Consider the following 24713-nt stretch of genomic DNA (forward strand, 5'->3'; position numbering starts at 1 on the left):
ATTACTGATGACTTCTAATTATCCAGCTCAGTGTGAACTGTGGAGCAAGATGGCTTGGGTTTGAATTCTAGTTCTGCCACTTCTACCTGTGTGTCATTGGGCAAGTTAAGCTTGTCACCCCTCCGTTCTCATCTGCACAATGGGGATATTAGTATTACCTGTACTCTTAGAGTTGTTGTGAAAATTAAGTGTATTAACATCCCTAAAGTGTTTATATAGCAAGTTAAGGTTGAGTACCACTTAAATAAAAATGATTGGAACCAGAAATATTTCAGATTTCAGTTTTTCAGATTTTGGAATATTGCATAGCCTTTACTGGTTGAGCATCCCTAATCCAAAATCCAAAATTCTCTGAAATAGATAGGCATTTTGGAATTTCAGATTACAGATATCAACCTGTAGCACATGCAGGGTGAGAATTGCTGGTACAGGAAGTGAAACCCACTTTTGTCTATAATCTGGTTTTACTTGCTGTTCCTCAACTACTGTGGTTGGTTAGTTTCCCTGTCAAGGGATGTGACAATGTTGTTCTTGCTTGGTGTTTTAATCCTTGGTGTATGAGCATCAGATGCAAATACCACAGTTTGGAAATATTCATCTCCTTAATTTTGCTTCCTTTAAGTTTGTTCTCCTGTTTCTTCAATGTGATTTCTCTCCAGTGAAGTCATGGCATTCATCTGACCTTCCTTTGTACTTCATTACTCTATTGAGTCTTCATATGGTTATCTGCCATTTAAAGTATGTTTTGTACAAACATAAATAAGGTTATCTTTTCCTAGGACTCCCAGGACTCCATTGTTGCAGTAATGTATCACTCACTACCTTTGTTTTCTTTTAACAACTTTTCTTTTTTTGGGAAGGTACTGGGATTTGAATTCAGGGCCATGAAATTGCTAGTCAGGTACTCTTGACCCTTAAGCCATGCCCCCAGCTTTTTCAGCAATTTTTTCCCCCTTTTTGGGTGATATTGTGGTTTTGAACTCAGGGCATTCTGCTTGTTAGGCAGGGGCTGTACCGCTTGAGCCATTCCATCTTTTAGCAACTTTAAATCCATATTCCAATTAATCTGCCCCCAGTTATTCTAAAATTGCTATTTTGACACATTTAATTTATATTGTACTTTTATTTAGTCCTACTAACTTCTACCATTTGTTTTAAACACTTTTTTGGGGGGGCAGTACTAGGGTTTGAACTCAGGTTACTTGCTAGGCTTATGCTCTAACACTTGACTCATGTGCCTGGTCTGTTATGACTCTAGTTATGTTTCAGATAGGACCCACGTTTTTGCTGGGTCCAACTTTGGAACACAGTCCTCCTATCTATCTCTCCCATGTAGCTGAGATTGTAAGTGTGGACTACCATGCCTGCCTTTATTTGTTGAGATTGGATCTTACTAACTTTTTGATAGTTTGGCTTTGAACTGTGATCTGACCCTCCGGGTCTCTGCATCCCAAGTAGCTGGAATCATAATGGGAACTCCTGGCTTATACATATTCTTTTACTTTTTTTTTTTTGCTAATAAAAACTTTTTAATTTTTCTTTTATTCATTTATTCACATGTGTATAATTTTAATTTTTTAACATTTTGCAGTGTTGCAGATTGAAACCAGGGCCTCACACATACTAGGCAAGTGAAGTTCAAGCTTTTTAAAAATTTTACTTATTAATTTTTGTGGTGGTACTGAGTGTTGAACTCTAGGCCTTAAGCTTGCTAGGCAGGCACCCTTGCACTTGAGCCATAATTATCATACAAGCATTTTTTAAATGATTATAAAAGTTAATTGTGTAATTGATCCTCTTAATTAATATATAACTTGATTGAATTTTGTCCTTATTATTTACCCATTATGTACAGAGACTGTGTTTTATTCTACCTGATAGATAGATGTTCAAAATTATGGAAGTATTTTTATATTAATTTTATCAATAAAAATTAATTTTAGTTTTTATTAATACAAAAATACCTTCTCCCCCTCCCCCAGCTCATTCCACTAATGTGGCAAAGGTATATATGCAGTTGCTGTAGTAGGAAAGAAGTCTGCTTGTATTATGTTCTTTCCCTTTCAGACAAAGGACAAAGTGTCAACTTACCAGTATAGATTTTACCCAGTCACAATGGTAAGATTTGCTGGTAAATAGTGATTTAATTTGGTATTTCCAGGTTTATGATCTTAAACCATTTTTGTGGATATATAATTCACATAAACTTCACTCTTTGTAAGTATAGTTAGTGGTTTTTAATAGATTCACAAAACTGCAACTATCACTGTCTAATTCTAGGAGATGTTTTTGTTTTTTGCTACTTTTCAATGTAAGAATTTGGTTCTAGTTTCTTTCTTAACTCTTTTTTTGTTTTTTTTTCTTTTTCTTTTGTGATGCTGGAGATTGAACCCAGGGCCCTCATATTAAAACCCTTCTATTATTAAGTGTGTACATCTGTGTATTGTTCCATATTCTTCAGTCTCCAAGAATTTATACATTATCAGTCTTCCTGCTAGTAGTACAGTTTTTAGATTTAGACCACACAAAGTATGAAACTGATACTAACTTGCCCAGATAATAAAGGATCATTGAAATTAGAACGGTATTTCGAACCTGGGTGCTATGGCTCTCTGCTGTAATCCCGGCTACTTGGAAGGCAGAGATCTAGAGGATCATGATTTGAGGCCAGCCCCAGCAAGAAGTTAGTGTGGCCCCATCTCATCAATATAGCTGGGCATGGTAGTACATACCTGTCATTCTAACTCTGTGGGAGCTAGGCAAAACCATGAGACCCCTATTTGAAAAAGAAGGAAAAAATAGTCTGGAGATGTGGCTCAAGTGGTAGAGGACCTGCTTAGCAAGTAGGAGGCCCTGGGTTAAAACTCCAGCTCTGCCCCATCCCACCCCCCAAAAAAGAAGAAAAAATAAAAAGAATCGCATTTCACAGGTTGAGCCTCTGGAATTCCTAGCTCAGTCTTTTCTTTGCGTATCTCATCATTTGCAGTTCTTGATTTGGAGCTAATCTGTAATTAATAGTGATGTATGGTCACCTGTAAATAATTATGGCCACATAATTCCTTGTTAGTATGTCATGGTCAACATAAGTAGCTTTGTTTACAGTAGAACGGTCAGATTTTATTTCATAAGAGATAGCGTGTGTGTTTGTAAATAAATACCTTGTTACAAAGGAAACAACATTGAGGAAAAACCAAACAGAACCTCTTTTTCTCTGTCATTTCTCCCTTAACACACACTCCCCTCCCCCAAGTATAATTGTTGGCATGTGTGTATGTGTGTTTGTGTGTGTGTCTAGCCCATGCTATGCAAACATAGTACCACTGAGCTACAACCTCAGTACGTTATGTACTTACTTAGTTTAGTTCATCAGTATATTAAGTACTTACCTTTCTAAGCAGTTTCTTTGCTAAACTCCTGTTTCCTATGTTATATATATTTCAGAATAAAATACCAGAATTACTATAGTAGAAAGAAATGAACCTTTTCACTGTATATATTTCATCACAAGTATTTATTGTGCATCTGTGCTGTGCCAGGCAGTGTTCAGTTATTTGATATGTTTTGGTGAAGAAAAGAACTATTTAAAAAAATGTCTGGACCAGACTTTGTGGCATGTGCCCATAATTCCAGCACTTGGGAGGTGGAGACAAGAGGATCATGAGTTTGAGTTCTGCCTGGGCTACACAGCCAGACCCTGATTCAAAAAATTAAATGAGTAGAAAATGTTGTTTTACTTTTTCTTCATGTGGGGAGATGGATGATAAAGAATAAACAAAGAGTAAGAGATGTATAATGAAGTGGAAATGAGCAGGGTGAAAGGAGTTAGTGGGGCAGGTAAGTTGTAAACTAGCAGAAGGCTGTGAGGGCAGTTTTACAGACTGACTTCTGAGAGAGACTTCAGGAACATGTAAGTGTTTACAAGTGTTTGGGAGAAGATCAAAGGGCGGGGAGAATTGGAGGAGTAGGAGTTGGTGGAGAAAGTGAGGTCAGGGTTTGTCTTTTCAAAAACATGATAGCAGTAACAAATTAATGGAAACAATAGTGAGACTGGGTCTAGCCAGAGACTGAATGCTAGGAGTGGAAGGGAGTTAAGAAGTTAGAACTTTTATAAAGATGGCTATAACTTTGTTGGCTAAATAAAGCCACTTTTCTATGTTTTATAGATTTTGATACGTATTATTCTTGACATTGTGACTGTCTAGTGTGCCCGTGATGATAACATAAAGGGCATCCATAAACCCTAGCCAAGTGAGTCTTTTGTCACTACTTTAAGTTGCAGTAGTTATGTGAAGTTTGGTTGTGTTGCAGCCATTTGGAAATGGAGAAATTAAAGTCATTATCCTTATGGAAGTAGAAATCAATCAGGTATAAATCAGAATTGTGATGTATGTTCTCACTCTGCAAGCTGTGTGCCCACACGTAGGCTCATGTGTTGCTCATTTAAAGTGTGTCAGGTGTTCATGCTACTTGCTACCTGCTTTGTAAATGTGTTAAACTTCTTCACTTTCTTAAGTTTTTTTACTGATCATTGAAAATTAAGTAGTGATACTACCCACATCACTGTAAAATGTTTGCTAGTATAATAATTTGAATATGTATGTGTGTTTATCTGTATGTATATATATTATATACATATAAGTATAAATATATAATGTAATTAAATATAATAAATCAAATACACGTTAAGGGATATTGTCATCACTTTAAAAGGCACCAAAACCAGATTCAGCATATACTGAACTTGTCCCAATCAGCCAAATAGATAATCATGTTTAAACTTTTTCTATGCGTATTGGGGATTGAACCCAGTAAGCACATAGTCTGTCATTGAACTATATTCCCAGCCTCAATCATATTGAAAGGAGTTAATTTGTCAGCTCACATTTTTTTGGTTAATGAACTTGATCATTGCTAACTTTCTCAGAAATATTTCAGTCTTTATAGTTAATCAATTTTCAAAGAGAACATGCATTGCCGTCTATTGGTTAACATTTCTCATATCATTGCTTGTTCTGGGCATTTTGAACAATTAGTTGTTAGAAATCTTTCTTTAGCACTGATTGTAGATTTTCTTGAAACCATATTCAAAATAGAGTATCTTTTTGTTTTGCATGTGTATGTTTCTTTTTTTCCTTTTAAGTTTACCTTTTTTATTTTGTGGTACTGGGGCTTGAACTCAGGGTCTTCACCTTAAGCCACTCCACCAGCCCTTTTTGTGATGGGTATTTTAGGAATAGGGTCTCTTGAAGTATTTGCCCAGGCTGGCTTCAAACTGCAATCCTCCTTATCTCTACCTTCTGAATAGCTAGGTTTATAGGATTATAGCTGGAGCCCAGTTTACTTTTTTACTTTCCTCTAGCATCAAGGATATAGTATCTGGTTTCAGATACTTCCTTTTTCTTCTGATGGTTAACATCTTTCTAATGTACTTGTCCAATAATTTATGTTACCGCAAAGCTTTTTTCAATGTATTGCAGTAGCACTCTTATTAGATTGCCTTCTCTCCCTACTCTAACCCTCAGTTAATGTCTTCCTTTTTAATCTGTCTGTCTATCTGTCTGTCCATCCATCTATCCATCTTCAGAACCAGGGTTTCAGCTCAGGGCCCCGTGCTTCCTAGGCAAACACTCTTAACACTTCAGTCATGCTGCAGCCCTTTTTGCTTTAGTTATTTTTCAGATACAGTCTCCAGTTCTGCCCCCCCACCCCCACCCCCACACCCTCTGTGCATGCCATTATGCTCAGCTTTATTGGTTGAGATGGTGTCTTGATAACTTTTTGCCTGGGCTGCCCTTGAACTGATCTTCCTGACCTCTGCCTCTCCGGTAGCTGACTTCTTCCTTAATTTTTTAAACTAATACATAAATGTAAAAGTTTAGGAATATGATGTCCCTTTCTCTAAAGATAAATTTGCTCATGTTCTGTAGAAACTTAGGGAAGTATTTAAAATTTAAGTTAGCCACTTTGTGTGCTTTAGGAGATGTAATACATGTTCTGCAATACCTGTATTCATTGCTGGTTTATGTATTCTTTTTGACAATAAATGGAAATATTTTTCCATTTTTCTCTGTCTAGACCAGAAGAAGAGTCTTCGTCATCTTCCAGTGATGAAGATGAGGATGACAGGAAACAGATTGATGAGCTTCTAGGCAAAGTTGTATGCGTAGACTACGTTAGTGTGGATAAAAAGAAAGCACTGTGGTTTCCAGCATTGGTGAGTAGCTTCAGTATAAAAATGCTTAATCTTCAACTGTTTTTTTTTTAAGTGACAAGGAAAACAATGGATTTTTTTAGTAGTGTTTTTCATAGGTACAAAATAGGGATATGTTTCTAGCATTATTAAGTTCACACAAAGATGACTTCAGAATTCTCTTATGAATACAAAGGATTCTTGATGACAGTCAGCAAGGCAAAGTCTTGATAATCTTAGTAGCACAGTATATGGGTGTTGAGTATACTTCTGTATTTTGGGCACAAAATTCATAATGCAAATTTTTAGAACTCCTAATCTACCTAAAAGTCTAGACTAGATTATTTGACGTGGTTGTTGTTGTTGTTTAGTAAATTTTCCACTTACTGGTCCAGGACATTTGCTTCCTTGATTTTTTTTTTTTTTTTTTTTTTGGCAGTCCTGGGTATTGAACTCAGAGTCTCACACTTGCTACCTTGCTACGCAGGAACTCTACCACTTGAGTCACTCTGCCAGCCCTTGAAATCTTAACCTTTAAAACTTGATGTATCTGTTGGACTTGAGGATCTCACGCTTGTAATCCTAGTTACTTGGGAGACTGAGATCTGGACGTTAGTGGTTTGAGGTCAGCTTGGGCAAATAGTTCACGAGACTACCATCTCCAAAATAACCAGAATAAAATGGACTTGAGGTGTGGCTCAAGCTGTAGAACACCTGCTTTGCTTTGTAAGTGCGAAGTCCTGAGTTTGAACCCTAGTCCCAACTTAAAAATAAAAATAAAGCATCTGAATTTCATAGTCTCTGATGATTTTATCTGCACACCCATTAGACTCTCTGTATCAAACACTAGAAAACATCTTTTAAAGATATGCCCAACACTCATCTCCTTCTTGTAAATCCTAAACTGAAAATCCATTGATTAAACTAAGTGCAGGTTGCAAATACCATTCTCCCTCCTGACTTCTAACAACTCCTTTGTTCTAAGATACCAAGAAACAGATGGGTCAACAATGATTACCTAGTTTCTGTTTCATATATTCTTACTCCTCACTACTTGGGATTAACCAAATTCCCTTACAATGCATTTTTTTCTTTACTGGCATTTAATAAAATTTAATAGAATTATGGCATGCCCTTGCTTTAGACAGTTACTGTAAAGATTTCAGATTTTTTTGATACTGGGATTTGAACTCAGGGCTTCATGCTTGCTAAGGCAGGTGCTCTACCACTTGCACCACTCAGTCCTCTTTGGTGTTGGCTATTTTTGAGATACAGTCTTGAGAACTATTTGCCCAGGCTGGCTTCAAACTGTGATTCTCAGATGTGAGCCATAGGCAAGTGGCAAGATTTTAATTTTTTTGTCTTAAGAGTTATCATGGTGTATAAAGGTCTGGAGCTTCTAGTCTCCTGTCCTTTTAGCAGTGATGTAGCTCTACTTCTCTTCTGTTTCTGTGTAGAACTTGGTCTATGGCTTCAATCTGGTCATAGCCATTCTCGTATTTAAGTATCATGCCGGTGCCACCAGTCCGGATTATCTAGGGAACTAGAAGGATGTAGGCCATCAGAATTACTGGTATGCTTCCATATGTGTGTCTGCCTAAACTTACCCTTACATTGAAAGTGACCTTTAGCTTAGTTTAAAAAGCTTTCATTAAAAAGGGTCTAAGGAGTAGGCACTTATGCAACTACCTGTGAATATGCTTTTAATTTTAATAGTTTCACTTTTTTTTTAAAGGTGGTTTGTCCTGATTGTAGTGATGAAATTGCTGTGAAAAAAGACAATATTCTTGTTCGTTCTTTCAAAGATGGCAAATTGTGAGTAGTATTCATTTGTTGTGAAAAACCTACCTACAAATATATGCTTTGTTTTCAAATTAGTATGTTAAAGAATAAATCTGTTATTTACAGTGACCTTAGGCTTTTATTTTTCATCATACAGAAAAATGTTTCAAAAAGAACTATTTTTCACATTCTTACAGTGTATGTTTCCTTACTATTTTGGATTTTTCTAAACTAGACTTTGGGCATTGTCTTACCTGTATGATAGCTGGTTATTTTTGAGGCATGTTTGGTATGTTTAACATTTCCTACATCTACTACTTCATATACTTACTAGCACTTCATTAGGGTTTGTTCTTGGATGTCTCCTTAGTACATTACATTTCTAGTTGTGTCTAATACTGTAGTGACACCTGTTGGATAACACATGACTTTCTTAGTCACCTGAGTGTTAAAATGGTTTTCTATAGTGTGGAGCACATTGAGAAAGTGATTTCTCATCAACTGTTTAGAGCTGAGTTCTGAATTTGTTTTTGTATAAAGAATGTCAGAGCTTTCCTTTTTGCTTTCCCTTCTCTTCTTTGTCTTACCCTTTGCTTCTTCCTTTTTTAAAAAACTATTCTTTTCCTTTTTCCTTCCCCTTTTCTTTCCTCCCCCTCCCCTCCCCAGGCTGGACTCAGGTAATCCTCTTGTCTCAGCCTCCTTAGTAGCTGGGGCTACAGGCACATGCCACCATGCCCTGCTGAGGTCAGATACTTTCCAGTGAGTCTTACTGGGTGTCAGTATCTTTAAAAGGATCACCACATTTTCAGATTTGGTGTTCAGATCTTCAACTTCTGAAAAGTTATTTTTGAAAACAATCTATGAAACCAACTTTAACGAATGTCAGATAATCAAGAGAAATTTGAAAAATGAGTTTGAATTCTGGTTTGATGGTATTAACAGATTATTGTGGGGGGTGTGAGAAGTGGGGAATGTTAGTCAAAGAGCACAAACTTTCAGCTAAATTCTCAGGATATAACGTAAAGCATGGCATCTGTAGTTCTGATGTTCAGTATTTGCTGAGAGAATAGATATAAAATGTTCTCACTTTCCCCCAAAAGATCTGTGTAAGATGCTGAATGTGTTAATTAACTTAATCGTAGTAATCATTTCACAGTGTATATGTATATCAAATCATCATGTTGTATAATTTAAGTATATACAATTTCCTTTGACAATTACACAGTGATGAAGCTGAAATGTGAGCACATCTAATTTTTAGATGTATGGTAATGATATGTTTCCATTAAAAAATTTTAAAGATTCATAATGAAATATCATAAATAAATTATATAATATCTGAAATTTGTTGCACAATAACCCAGTTGAGGTGGGAGACAGGTGGAGATACAAGTGGAATAGTGACTGAATTCATGACTTCTGTAGTTTGTAACTGATACGAGGGGGTTCATTGCACAGTTTTTATCTACTTTTGTCAGCATTTGAAAAATTTAAAAGTTTTAAAAAATGGCAGGCTGTAAGTTGTATTAGTTTATTAGTATAGTCCCAATCCACAGAAGCTGAGTTTTTATTTATTAGTGTGAAAAAGGGTATACATGGGATATTTATGATAGAACCTGTCACAGTTGTTTGCCTCTGACTCTAGTTATGGTTGAGGAATTCCATAAAAAACATAATTGCATCTTAGAAACTTGTTTGTAAGCCTTGACTCTGGTTTTTTTAAAAAGTGATTAAAAGGACAATTACACTGTAAACTAGTACATTTTCTTCTAGTCTTTGAGTAGTTTTTAAAGACAATATCAAGTAATTATTGCAAAATAATGGCAAAGTTGCATTCATGCATTTTGTCATCCATACATTCTTTCTTATTATTATATTGCTATAAACAGTTTTCAGCATTCTTTTTTAGTCATGGGACTGATTGATATTTTGAAACGCTTAGGTGTTTATAAAACTTCTCTCTCTCTTTCTCTCCCTCTCCATCCCTCTTTCCCCCTTTTGGTGATGCTGGAGATCAAAGCCAAGTATAAAACATCTCTTAAGAGTCCTCTGTAGGTGACTACGCCCTGCCTAGCATGTTTAAGACTTGGCCCCCTATGTGCAGCAATTTCTTTGTTTACGTTGGTGTTTGTTTTTCTGTGGTGTGTCATTGGCCTCTCAGTCTCTCCTTTTCCTCTTTACAATTAAATAATGCAGTTCTTCAGTTCCAAGAAAGGACGTGCATGAGATTTCTAGTGACACTGCACCAAAACCAGATGCTGTATTAAAACAAGGTAAGGGGCATTCTTGGAATAAATTAGAAGTAGTTTAAAACTACAGAAGTGTTTTTGAAGATCACATTTTCTTTTGCTCTTCAAAAATTTTTTTTAATGTCCTTAAAGTTCTATTTGGTTCTATGTGAATATACTTTGAAACTCATAGGTGTTTTGGTTACATAGGTTTCGTTGTTGTTTGCTTTAAGCTTATAATTAGAGGCAGTAAACTGAAAAGTAGGAAGAACTGTATCCTCAGTTCTTGCCATAGTCTTGCATTTACTTAGTGAATAAAATGCTGTTGTCAGGGGTGGAAGAAAAGGAATCAAAGTGAGTTTGAGATGTCATCTTTCACTAGTATATGTACATTTCTTACTTATAAGGTTACAACAGTTAGGTTTGATTGAGGAATATTCTATAATTGCATTTGTTACTTGGTTTTTGGCGTTGTAAATGGTGGTTTATTATTATTTTTCTTTGCTCTTATCTATCAAGTCCAGTAATATGCAATGTAGACTAAGAATTTATGGTTTATAATTTCTTTCCATGTATTGCAAAAAGAATAATTATGTCTAGCTAATTTTAGTTGAAGCTAATTTTTAGCATAGTTTTAATTTAGGATTAAGTAGTCATGTAGAGAAAAGCATATTTATTATTTTGGCTGGTTTTCAGGCATTACATGTGCCTGGTATATAGTAATTGTTCCATAAAGTAGTAAAGATTACCAATGTTAAAATTGTTCTTAGTGGACAAGCTTAACTGCTGTTTAAAAGAAGGAAAATTCTTTTCCTCTTGATGTGTTTTGACTTAAGTGCCCTTCTAGTGGCAGTAGTTTACCTGTAAAGTGCACAGGGTTGATAGGACCAAAGGCATTATGCCATGCAAAAGCTGGTAGCACATGGTCAACACTTAAGAAATGTCAGTGATGGCAAGAATGACATTTTCTTCATTCTTGTGCCATATTTTCTTTATCTTTGTCCTGCATGTTACTTTTAGGTAATTTAATTGTCTTAATTTCTCCAGTTCACATATTTTTTGGTCTCTTTCTAGCCTTTGATCAGGCACTTGAATTTCACAAAAGTAGAACTATCCCTGCTAACTGGAAGACTGAATTGAAAGAAGATAGCTCTAGCAGTGAGGCAGAGGAGGAAGAGGAAGAGGAAGATGATGAGAAAGGGAAGGAAGATAACAGTGAAGAAGAGGTAAATCAAAGCAAAGCAGTTCTTGCCTTTTAAAATCATACAATAGCTTTTAAGACTTGGCATAAAAACACTAATCACAAATGGTTTAGTAGTAGAAATACTTTGTAGTAAAACTTTATTTGTGATATTGATCTGAATCAAGTTGTTTGCTTGCTTACCTTAAAATAGGAATATGATCTTGTGAAATTGACTCTAGTTATCCTCGTACTTTAAGAATGCTTTTGAATCTTGCTGTGATTGTCAGATGATTAGAGAAGTATTCACTAAGTAATATACTTTGCCTAATGTGTGCACATGACCACCATCACCTCAAGAGATGTGTACATCTATATTTAGCAGAATACCTAGAAAAGTATAAAACACACCTTCCATTTTGTATCAAAAGAAAAATCAACATGCGAAAAAAAACCAGTGGGAAAATAAAGATTAGTATCTCTAGCTTAGAGCATGTGGAGTAGTTTTCCCTAATACAAATGAAAGGCATCTCTGAATTTGTGTGGATCAGGAAGCTAAATACTTAGGTTTCCTATAACTGCTTCTTGAGGTCTGGCAGTGAGAGGCACTCCTTAATGGTTTGTTGAACAACCTCATTAAAGTTACTGAGTAAGACAGATAGTGACAGCTACTCTTTTTGAACATAATGTCTGTTGTGTTTATTTTTTAGGTTTTATTTATGGGTTTTTTTGGGGGGGGGCAGTACTAAGGTTTGAACTCACGGCTTCATGGTTGCTGGGTAGGTGCTCTACTGCTTAAAATACTCCACCAGCTCCTTTTTGTGTTCAGTATTTTTGAGATAGGGTCTTGAGAACTATTTCTCTCTGCCAGCTTTGAATCATGATCCTCGAGATCTCTGCCCCTTGAGTAGCTAGGATTATAGGTGTGAGCCCCTGGCACCCTGATCAGTTGTGTTTAGTATATTCAGAAAATCAAGGTAATTTCTTGTCAATATGTAATATAATTTGTAATACAATTTTCAGTAAATTATGAAATTCTGCTTTTTAACTGTAGTAAGCTATTAATGAAGTAGGACTACTTTGAAGTTGGATATTAGAGTATAGTGATCTATGACGATGTAACAACTTCCCTGCTTCAGTCTTCTCCCTGACTGCTTTCTGTTTCAAATGCTGAAATGAGGAGTGGGGATGTAGGTTAGTCAGACAGCTCCTGCCTAGCACACGGATGGCCCTAGGTTCTATTCCAGGCACTGCACAGACAAAAAGAACAATCAACTGTTGTTTGAAACCTCCGAAGTGGCCTTTTCTCACTGGAAAACCAGGCTTAAGTATGGCTCTTTCTTTATGGTCCATCTCCTGTCTTTCTCTTACTACTCTTTTGGTGTATACTTCCATTTTGAACTTTGTGCTGTAGCAGTGTCAAATTACATATCTTGCTGCCGCCTACCTTTGCATGCGCCTCTGCCTGCCCACCTCCATCCCCCCTTCCCTTAGTCAGTCTGGAGTTCAGTTCAGTTTCCAAAACCCCACTAAGATTTACCTCTATAAATGGAACCTGTGAACCATTACCTCCTTCACCTCGGTAAACTTTATCCTTCCATTTGCTATTCTAAACTACTTTTCTTTGTATATGCTTTTGTCAGTTATTTACATGCATGTGTGCATATATGACAGGTGCCTAGATTTATCACCTGTTTTTCACCCCACTAATGTATAAGCTCTTCAAAGATAAGAGACCCTGTCTTGTGTACTCCCAGACTCAGTGTCTACAGTTCTTCATTTGTAAAGAATGGTCAGCAAGGGAGGGGGAGGGGTGGTGGCAATGTGTACACATGTGAATAAATGAATGCACAATAAAAAAAAGAATGGTCAGTAAATATTAACACCAAATCTTTGGTTGTTTAGATTTGTGTTTGTATAAAAAAAATCTAATCTTCAGTTTAAGCATGTTAAGTTAAATACATACTTAAATGTTTTCAGAGTAGGAATATACTTGTCAGTTTATTTAAGTCACATACTGTATGTACCATAGGGACATTCAACATGATGTCTAAAAATGAGATTTCTCTAGACTTGTATCTACCTTACCAAAAACTGACACATGTGGGCTTTGTTGAAACTGAGATAGATTTATCATAAGCAAATTAATAGTAGTTGTTTATTCTTTGTTCAACTACTAACTGACAGCCTAATAGTCTATCAGCAAGTATGTGTTTTTAAACTTTGCCTTCCTTTGCTATACTAGTGTTTTAAATAATGGGGAAATTTCATGAGAAAAATGGCATTAGGCAACTGATTTTCCAAATTAAAAATGGTGTGTTTAGATTTATGAAGACTATGAATTTCCTCACTCTTAATTTTAGAGCGGTATGTCTCAGCCAGAGTAGCTGAAGCCTAGTTGTTTGTATATGGAGAATCATCTCTGCGGTTACTCCTAGTCATGTTTTCTAGTGACAGGCTCCACCACTTATTTTTCTTTCATTTGATTCAGCACCTAGCACAGTGCCTACACTTACTAGGTGCTCACGAAATGTTTGTTGAATGGATGAAAGTCATTGGCTCGGTGAGTTCCTCCATCTTACCTATACCCTGCTCCTTGCAGGTTGCTTCAGGACCAGCTCCCTACTGCCACAGCCCTTGGCCACAGCAGCAAGAAGCTAGTCCCTCCCTTGTAATTGATAAATCGGGGAACTATTTTATTACTTGAAGATTTCCCTAAGTCTGAATCTTCAGGTATTGTAGATTAAGTTTGTTCCCCACTTCACTGACTCCATAAGTTTGAAGTACTATACAGTGGGGCTGCATATAACAAAGGATACTGTATTTACAGCTAACGGGACCCATTCCTATATAGTTCCTTGAGGAGCAATACTAGAGTTAGCTTTGAGGCTAAATCTAACCCGATTAATAGAAGTGACAGTAGGTCTCTAGAGATTGTGACCCTGACTTAAAGAGTAGATCTCTAGTAATAGTAAAAAGTCATGAGTAGTAGTACTAGTGACTTATGAGAATTTATATTTGGAATTGTAACTATTAAGATGCCTTTTAGGATATATTCTATATAGTATAAAATGTCTAGACTTACCTGATTTTCAACAACTTAGTAGTAAGAAATAATTTTTATTTTGTAAAACACCTTTGAAATATTTTAACGAATCTTAAGTCTTTGGTGTTGGCAGAAAATCTTGTTTGTATTAAAATGGTGAATCAAGGTAAATGATAGGTTTTTTTTTTTTTTTTTGTGGTTAAAATTAGGAAGAAATAGAACCATTTCCAGAAGAAAGGGAGAACTTTCTTCAGCAGTTATACAAATTCATGGAAGACAGAGGTGAGTCTTTTCACTTTTAGTCATCCTTAAGATTGTAAATACCAGTGAGATAATACTTTAAAAATAAGAATTCATGGCTGTGTGTGACAGTACATGCCTATAATCCTAGCTTCTTAGGAGGTATAGTTTGGGAGGATGGCAATTTGAGGCCAGCCTCTGCGTAATAGTGATGCCACCATCTCAACACATAAGCTGGGTGCATGGTTGGACTCAGTCTGTAGTCCCAGCTATGGGAAAAGTTATAGTTAGGAAGACTGTGGCCTGAGGGTATCCCTAGGCAAAAAAACACAAAACCCTATCTGGAAAAATAACTGAAGCAAAAAAGGCGCTAGGGTCGTGGCTCAAGAAAACACTTGCCTAGAAAGTGTGAGGCTCTGAGTTGAAATCCTAGAACTGATCCCCACCAGTTTAATAAGCTCTGTGCTACTGGTAATTAAAGGCTGTCCTTTAAAACACCTAACATAGTATCTCTGATGTAGTAAGTACCATGAGAAAATTTGACAGTGTTTTGATAGATTATGGCTGTGGAAACATGAATGCTTGCATCTTATTCTGCCAAGTCTGCCACTTACATATACCACCCCACAATGCACTCTCGTCAGAGGACGGTAGGAGAGCAGCAATCATAGTCCTGTATTATTAGGCCTTTACTAAAAAATCTCCAGAGTCAGTTTGATGTACCTGCGTGTATACGAAAGAGACAGACGTCACACTCTACATATGGGCCTTTTGTCTTCTCCATATGACCCAGCACATAAAACTAAGAGTTAAAAACCATCCATGGCGAGCCAGAAATAGAGAAAGAAATGTAAGCTGGGCATGGTGGTATGTGTCTGTAATCCCAGCACTTGAGAGACTGGGGCGGGAGGATTGTGAGATTGAGGGCAGCTTGGACTACAAAGTGAGATCCTGTCTCGAAAAAATGAGACAGACAGACAAAGAAAGAAAAGATGGGTGACAAAAGTCCCAACATGGCCCCCTTGAAAATCTGTCCATTGTTGTGAAAGAAATACAAGGATTCGAGGGAAAAATAGTGTCACCCTTTGTAGATTTATAGTGATGACCTAGACCTTCAGCAGCTGGCCCTATTCCTCTTTTGCTTATCTACTGGTCAATCTACTTTCTCCTTTCCTGGGAAGGTACAAGAAAACATGTGGGGGAAAGGCAGAAAGGTTTGTAGCTGGAAGAGAAGGACAAAAAGAATGATTTATTTGGAAGTGCCGCAGTACTTTGGAATTAATGTTATGTAAGCCCCTGTTTGTAAGGTTGATTAGTGGAAGCTGCTCTGTGTCTTTTGTCCTTACGAATAATACTGGCTACTGCAATGTGGATACCTTTTCATTCTCTAAAATTTTTCAGATTCCTCTGTTTATTCTTTGTGTGAATGGAGACTTGGCCTAAGAAGTACATGCTTTCTTAGGCTTCTGTACAATCTAACTAGAGTAGTAAAATATGATTAAACCATCTTAGATTTTTTGGAAACAGCAAGATTAGTGCAGCCTTTTTCTACCTCTTATCTCCTCTGCCACCTTGTAATTTTTTTTTCTTTTTCTTTTTTTGATGGTACTAGAGTTTGAGCCTCAGGGCCTCAAATTTGCTAGGCAAGCTCTGTATCACTTGAACCACTCTGCCAACCCCACATTTTAATGATAATTTGACTTAGTGTCCTTGTCTTGTATTTTCCTGTGTCAGGATGAAATAAGAGAGTTGGAGACTTGGCTGAAGCGGTAGAGCACCTGCCTACCAAGTATGAGGCCCCGAGTTCAAACCCCAGCACTGCTGGAAAAAAAAAAGTATAGCTTTACTGAAGAATCATTGTTGAGAGTGGTAGTGAGTTAGGAAAGTACAAAGAAGCATCATAAAAACAACATTCGCGGTTACCAGCAATTATCCCAGTATTTTCTTTAATTCGACCAAACCTTGTTTGCCTAGTTTTTCATTTTGGTAAAATTTTAATTTTATTGTGTCTTTTCTTTAACAGGTACCCCTATTAACAAACGGCCTGTACTTGGGTATCGAAATTTGAATCTATTTAAGTTATTCAGACTTGTACACAAACTTGGAGGATTTGATAATGTAAGTATTAAAATCAGAAGTGGAACAGCTCTTTAGTACATGTGTTCTTAGGTGTCTCCCATCTCTAAAATTATTGGTTATTAATGCAAGTAAAGGAAAAGAAAATGGAAACTTCATTTAGAAACATTCGGATAGCCTTCTCAAAAGAAATTTACAAATTTTAACTAAAGAGTATTTTTTTTAAGTGAGCTATCTGATTTAATGTTAAGTTTGTCAAACTTTCATGAAGGTCCTATGCCTGTGTCAGAGCACAGCCACAGTGGTGGAAGTACTTTCTTTTTCCTTCTGCTGTCTCTTTTCCTAGACTGTATGCTCCTTTAGAATTGGGATCCTCTTATTATCTTTAATCTTTTTCACACTTCCTCCTGTAGACAAAGAATGTCTGTTGAGGGAATAATTTTAAAGTTGCTATATGTGTAGCATTCATCCAACTGAGAATGTTCTGTAGAAAGAAATGCTTTTAAGTAAGTTCAGTAGAATTGCTTTGATTTATTAGCTTATAAATTTTATGGAAAAATAAGTCCTTACATTTATCATTTTTGTTATTAATTTTGTTTTAGAAACCTGGATACTTTCATATTTTGTGCATCTGAGTTTATTTGGAAGTCAGATGGCCCAGTATTTTAACACTTGTAATTTTCTGAGATTTGTTAGAACACTAAAAGTTTTTATTAGTAAATCAGATTTATAGTTTTACTAGTTTTGAATATTTTTCATTCAATTGAACCTAGAACCAATAACTATGATCATACCATATATACTTTATCTTTCAAAAATGTTATTGTATTCCCACCTTTTAATTTGGGAATTATGATTTCCCTTTGTTTATTAGATTGAAAGTGGAGCTGTTTGGAAACAAGTCTACCAAGATCTTGGAATCCCTGTCTTAAATTCAGCTGCAGGATACAATGTTAAATGTGCTTATAAAAAGTAAGTCAGTGTACTTGATCCTCGGTATTTTACCTAGCAAGAAAAATGGAATTTGCTGTTTAACTGAGGCTAATTGTTTGATAAAGGAAGAAATCAGAACATTTTACAGAGTAATTAGTCTGTAATAGCATTTTCTAATGTATGTATGAGTACTTGATCTGTAAAGAAAATATTTATGGTCAAGAGCATTTGTAAAATACCACATAGAAGTTAAAATCTAATGTTCTGCAGTCATATTAATTTGGGTTAAATCCTGATTCTACCAGTTATTATCTGTTTGTGCTCTTTGTTCACTTTTTCTTAGTTCTCCCAAGCCTTTGTTTCTTCATTTATAAAATGGGTTACTACTACTTTCCTCTTAGAACTGCTCTGCTATGAGATTTACTAGAGGTCCCAGTACCTCGCCCACAAGAAGTGCTCAACACATACATATATACATACATATAGATATATGTGTGTGTGTGTGTGTATATATATACATGCCACTACCAAAACACTTTTTTTTGAGGCAAGAGTGTGTCATAAAATTGCTCAGGCTATCCTTGAACTCATGTTCCTTCTGCCTCTACCTCTCAAGTGCTGGGATTCAGACTTAAGCCACCATAACCAGATTGCTATTACTAATACTTCTAATAGCTACTATTGTTGTTTTTGTTATATTTGGAATTATGACTGTCCTTGCACTTTCATCACAGCTTTTTTTGATGATTATTTTTTCTTTAATAAAATGTTCTACTTGGGTTGATTGGAAAGAAACCTGGCATGGTGGTGATTGCCTATAATCCCAGCACTTGGGATGTTGTGCATTGATCCCAGAGGATCAGGAGTTCCAGGTCAGTGCTTACTTCAGAAGCACATATACTAAAATTGGAATGGTACAGAGAAGATTAGCATAGCCCCTGCAGAAGGCTGACACGCAAATTTGTGAAACGGTCCATATTTTAAATAAATAAATAACTTGATTAATTTTAACAAGTTTTATGGCAGCCTGGACTTTATAATGAGACCCTGTCTGAAAAAAGAAAAGATTAGCTGGGTGCCTCTGGCTCATGCCTGTAATCCTAGCTACTCAGGAGGCAGAGATCAGGAGGATCGTGGTTCAAAGCCAGCCTGGACAAATAGTTTGCAAGACCCTATCTCTAAAAAACCCTTTACAATAAAAGGGCTGGTGGAAAGACTCAAGGTGTAGGCCCTGAGTACAAACCCTAGTACCAAAAAAAGGTAAAAAGATTAGAAAGAGCTTCCTAGAATAAATTCGAATATAAATATGGCATGAACAGAAGAAATGAATACAGATTTTAAAATTTCTATTGTATGAGCAGGGTAATTGTGGTAGTCCTAGCACTTGAGAGGTTGAGGCAGGAGAATCAAGAGTTTGAGGCCAGTCTGTCTCAAGTCCCCAACAAAACAAGTGAAAAACTCTCCAAAAAATATATATTGAAATGTTTTAACCAAATCTATTTCTTCATGTTCCCAGATACTTGTATGGTTTTGAGGAGTACTGCAGGTCGGCTAATATTGAATTTCAGATGGCATTGCCAGAGAAAGTTGTTGAGAAGCCATGTAAAGAGTGTGGGAATGTAAAAGAAATCAAAGTTAAGGAAGAGAATGAAACAGAGATCAAAGAAATGAAGCTTGAAGAGGAGAGGAATATAATACCAAAAGAAGAGAAGCTTATGGAGGATGAAATTGAAAGAAAGGAAAATACTAAACCCTCTCTGGTAAATCCCTCTCTGGTTAATTATCCTTTGCTGTCTTTGGTATGTTTTCTAAATCCTCTGCAAGGTTCTCAAAATTAATTTGTTGTATGACATTATACTTCATTATTTGCACATTTCTTCATTAAGTGGTACTTTTGAATAATTTTGATTAGAAAGCTGTTCAGAATTAGCTTTTAACTCTTTTTGTATAGTGCATTTGAAGAATAGCAGGAATTTCTTAAATGTGACTAAATTTTACTGTTAGTGCTGGTCGGTACCTTCTGTTGCTAACAGTTAAGATCATGGCTTTAGGTTGAAATACTTTTACTTTTGTTGGTTTAGTTCCTCTGATCTTTTTCTAGGGAAGTAAAAAGAATTTATTAGAATCTATACCTACACAGTCTGTTCAGGAAAAAGAAGTTAACATTAAAAAACCAGAAGAAAATGAGAATCTGGAAGATAAGGATGACGACACAGCTAGGGCAGATGAATCCATCAGCATAAAGGTAGAAGCTGAAGAAGAAAAAGCGAAATCTGGGTAAGAATTTTGTTTCTGGTTATGATGCATTTGGCTAGATGAAGTCTTAAAGTTTACTTTGCGTATATGTGTGAACCTAAACTTGATAAATTGTAGAGTGATAATGATTTTTTCAGTTTTTAAGAAAATAGCATTTGCTTCCTTCAGAGACCCTACTAGTGAAATTTTATAGAAAAAGATCATATTCTTGATTCATTATTCTTGCTCTCATCATAGAAATTTACAAAATTTTTAGCCAGGGGAAAATACTTTTTACTGCATTAAGGTCTTCTGAGTCACCAGACAATATGAATTTGGGAAGATACCCTTTTTTATTGATACGTAGGTGGTTTGTTGCTAATAAAGTTTAAGAATTGTATATGTATCTTAAGCAAAAACTATGAATGGAAAATAAGTTTTTAAAAGGTCATATTTGTTGTGTCTTATGTAATAGCAGTATTTACTTGTTTTGGACACTTTGGAATAGTGAACACGCATTGCAGTGCCAGTGGGCCCCCTGGATTTTATAGGTATTTTTTTGGGATTTAAGTTTATTTCTGAGATTTGAAAAAAATAAATATTTCTATAGTTAGTAGCTCATTTAAATAAGCGTTGAAGTCAGTTTCTGATATTTAGTCACAACATACAAAAGGGAGGGACAAAATTAAAAACCACTGGACCAAATGAATCCAGTAAGGAGTGTATGTTTATGACATTTGGTTAGATTTCTGCATGTATAATTATATATTGAAATATACTTTGCTGCTATTGGAGACTATTTCAGTTCAATTATTAAGAAACAGTAAATATTCCAGCTTTTTGCCTGAAATCTGTTAGTCATTGAGACTTCTGAAATTTTGGTCACAGCAAACACTGGAGAATAAAATACTGGGTTTAGATGAATACAGTGAAAGTGTTTGCTGACTACACTTTGTTATCTTTTTGTGTAAATGTGTACTTGAGGTACTCCTTACTTCTCATGGAGATTATTTCAGCTAATAAGAAACTTCATTAAGATTCAGCTTTTAGCTAGAAGTCTTAAACCTGCAGATGTTTCTGGAGCATCTCCTGTTCATAAGTCACTTTGATAAGTCTGTTTTCTTTTTTATTAATAATTATGTTGTTTTCAAATTGGTACTTCTGATTTTGAGTAAATTATATTTTTTAGGTTTTGTCAGTCCCTTCATCTTAAAACTGTGACTTTTTTGCGTACTGTGGCTATCTGTAAATACAGTGATCAATTGTGTAACAACCTTAAAGCCAACATTGGTTTTGTAAGATTATGGCATAGCCTAGGTATATATGATATGGTTCTAGCTAGCTTTGATACTTGCACAATGATGAATTGCTTACTGCTACATTTCCCTGGTGTTAAGTGATATGTGACGACATATTCATATCGCAAACTAAAATTTTCTTGATGTGACTGCTCAATTTTGGTAGATGTTCTCAAAAAGTATAAAGCAATGGCTGTGTCTTAAAAGTATAGTCATGTCGCTTAACCACAGGGTCCATTCTGATGCATTATTAGGCCATTTCATTGTTGAGCGTAACACGTGAATGGACTTACCTAAACTTACAATGGCTATGATGTCACTAGGCAATATCGGACCATTGTTGTACGTGTAGTCCATTGTTGACCAAAATAACAACATAACTACTGTGTTTTTTCCCATGTATCCTGCTACATGGTCAGAGTTAGTCTGTCCTATGTTTTATGCCCTGGTTCCTCCTTTATGTAACTGCTCTTGTACTGAGGGTTCATTGTTAAGAGAAGTCTACTTAAACAAGCACACAGCTACTGTGACAGTAGATATGACAACAGAAGGCTCCTAGAAGTGACAAACAGGTAGGTAGCATATATAATGTGGGTCTGCCGGAGAGGGGTGCTGGTCAGGATGGGGCAGGGCAGTATTCAGACTTCATCACACTGCTTTAGAATGGTGCACAGGTTAAAATTTATGGATTGTTTATTTCTAGAAATTTCCATTGGATATTTTCAGGCTGAAACTTAGGAAAGCAAAATCACAAATAAGGGCGGACTGCTATAATTGCTTTTTCAGGGGCAGTGTCACGCTGGCTTAGGCAGGTGCGTTAACCAGTTGAACCACATCCCCAGCCCTGTTATTTGTTTCTTAGTTTTACTGTTTAAGTGTGGATGCATTTTTACAATTACAAGAAAATGGATGTATGGACATTTTTCTAGTATATAAACTTTCTCCAACTAATTAGTTCCCACCACAAAATTTTGGTTTATTTTTTTCCTGCATAGTCTAGGTATAGGAGATTAAAGAAGTTACTGTGTATAAAATGCCTGGTTTGGTGCTTGGCCCTTGGTAGATACTAAATATAGCTTAAATATTTTTTCTTTTTCCTTCATTATAAGGAATGTAATGATATCCAACTGGGAAAAATTGGCATTTCTTTGTTGATTCAGATGAAAAATGTTTTTGACACAGTTGGTTTCCCCAAATGATGTTCTTTAACATATAACTAACTCGAGTACAGATATGTGTGTGTGCACATGTGCAATAAAAGCACCATCCTAATGTGTAAAATCTGCTTGTTGGTTGCATTATATACTCAGAGCATGTCTCTCTTGACACTGGTTCATCAGGTTTCCATATGACTGAATTTGCCAATGACTCCTTCAGCAGAAGAGTAGATGAGCTCTGTTTGGTAAATCGTCAGTAATTATGTTGTTCGCTTCGTTATACTTCAGTGTATTGTTTAAGTAAATTTCACTTAGTTTGTGTCTAAGGTTGATGTTAAATACAGATTTTTTAAAATTCTTGATTGGTCTGTTTCATTAGAATATTTGGCTTTCATTGTAGATTAAAGACAAATTTTTCATAAACCACTTGAAGTGTGATTGAGAGTGTTGATGTTACTGGCATTTCCCAACTGTACACAGTGTGTTATTTGATACAAGATATAGGCTAGTGTTTTCACTTTAGAATTTAGTTGGTTTTATGCTGTATCTCTCTCCTTTCTGATACGATGATTCTCAGGCACATGAATCAATCTCTTCCTTTCATTGTGGCCCCAGAGTAAATCTGTCTCCTTAGATTCCCAGTGTACAAGGATGTCATCGTAAGACTTGAACAAGTCATGTTTTTTCTGGAAAGTTTCTTAGTCATTTTAATTCAGTATTCAAATACAACATTTATTTAAAATTGTTCTTAATAGTTTATTATCTACAATACCATTTCTGATGCTTTCTCAGAGGTTTTAGCCTTATTAAAATTATTTCTTCATGATAAAAATGTTAACATATTTTCAGTAAGTAAACATTTTTTATTTCACATTGTAGCCAGTTTTATTTAGGTTTTAGTTTTTAGGTAACACTGACTTAAGTTGGAACTGAGTGTTTTTATTTATTTTGCGTTTTTGAGACATGGTCTTGCTATGTAGGCCAGGTTGGCCTTGAACCTACAATCTCCTGCCTCAGCCTGTTGGCGGCTGTGAGTATTGGTGTGCATGTACCAACACACCCAGCCCTGCCCTGCATCTTTAAAGGAGGACTAATTCTTGAGAATCTTTTAGTCTTTGATATATTACAGAAAAAATTGATACATTAGGTACTATTGTGAATTCAGCCGTCATTCCACTTCTCTTAACCTTGCTCCCAGTCCACCTGGTCCACTGTCTAGAAGGGAAAAGGGGAATGGAAGTGCGTTAGTGATAGGGCGCTCATCACCTTTGTAGATTATTTTTGTGGCCTGTGTATTTAAGAGTGATAGATAAAATATGTTACTGCTAAAAAGGTTGCACATAAGAATTTACATCTGAAATTACCTGTGGAGGAAGGCTTTTTATACATACTATATCCAGTAATTTTTTTTTTTATCCACTAACATTTTTTTTATTTTTTGGTGTAGTGCCAGGGATCGAACTCAAGGCTTTGGGCATGCTGGGCATGCACAGTACCACTGAGCTACATCTCCAGCCATATATACACACACACGCACACACACATTAGTTTTTTAAAGTGTAATTCTGTTTTCTGAGAATTGTCAATTGTGAAGTGATGGATACTTTTTGAGAGAACTGTTCTAATAGGTACAGACCTACTGCAGAGCAGATACATTCTTGAATTTCATACTGAAATTGAGTCTGTATAAAACCTCATGATTGGAAACATTTCTAATTGAAGATTTTCTTCAGCTTGTTTAATGCAGATCTGTAGATAATATAAGACGAATATGAAGTCAGGCGTGGTGACGTGTTCTTATTATCCCAGCATACTTGGGAGGCTGAAGCAGGAGCATCAAAAATTTGAGGCCAACCTGGGCTGCCTCAAGAGACCATGTCTTAAAGTCCACCCTCCACTCCAAAATGAATACTCAGCTTTAGGAAGTACATAGTTTAAAGAAGATTGTGAAATAGTTGCAGTGTTCCTTCTACAGTCGTTTGGATTTTAGTTTTCTCTATGTGGAATTGGCCTCTCACCTATCTGTTTTTTAGGAACTTCAAAGTTGAATCTATAGCAGAAAAGATACAGTAAATATATGGTGAAGAGAGCAGAAATTGTGACTTTTGAAGGAGTTGAAAAAATTTGATGTGATCGATGTAACACTAGTAGAATATTCCTGTGAAAATTAAAATATTTCAGTTAGTGTAACATTTGAAAATTTGGTTGGATCATGTTTTAAACGTTAAGACTAGTTATCTGCTAATAAGTATTTTTGCTTTAAACATCCTTAAGCTAGAAATATTTGTTGAAAAAGTTTTTAGTCAGAAAATGGCAGTGAGTTAGGATTTTTTTTTGTCATCTGAGAT

The 24713-nt window shown here is 35.9% G+C and overlaps 1 protein-coding gene and 1 non-coding gene across 6 annotated transcripts in view; both read left to right on the forward strand.

Moving 5' to 3' along the window:
- The window catches only part of Arid4b (AT-rich interaction domain 4B), a 121124-nt gene that overhangs the window by 62647 nt on the left and 33764 nt on the right, over window positions 1–24713 (forward strand). For all 5 annotated transcript variants that reach the window (XM_020173358.2, XM_074056837.1, XM_020173361.2 and 2 more), the window contains exons 8-16: window positions 6076–6214; window positions 7926–8005; window positions 10169–10245; window positions 11275–11426; window positions 14636–14708; window positions 16690–16784; window positions 17617–17714; window positions 19192–19435; window positions 19777–19952. In XM_020173358.2, the coding sequence (XP_020028947.1) occupies window positions 6076–6214; window positions 7926–8005; window positions 10169–10245; window positions 11275–11426; window positions 14636–14708; window positions 16690–16784; window positions 17617–17714; window positions 19192–19435; window positions 19777–19952 (1134 nt within the window). The remainder of the gene's footprint in view (window positions 1–6075; window positions 6215–7925; window positions 8006–10168; window positions 10246–11274; window positions 11427–14635; window positions 14709–16689; window positions 16785–17616; window positions 17715–19191; window positions 19436–19776; window positions 19953–24713) is intronic.
- Window positions 18552–18658, forward strand: LOC141417631 (U6 spliceosomal RNA). Its single transcript, XR_012442283.1, has one exon. It is a non-coding gene; the product is annotated as a U6 spliceosomal RNA (small nuclear RNA).

Source organism: Castor canadensis, chromosome 15 (genome assembly GCF_047511655.1).
Source record: "Castor canadensis chromosome 15, mCasCan1.hap1v2, whole genome shotgun sequence".
Classification (NCBI taxonomy): Eukaryota; Metazoa; Chordata; class Mammalia; order Rodentia; family Castoridae; genus Castor; species Castor canadensis.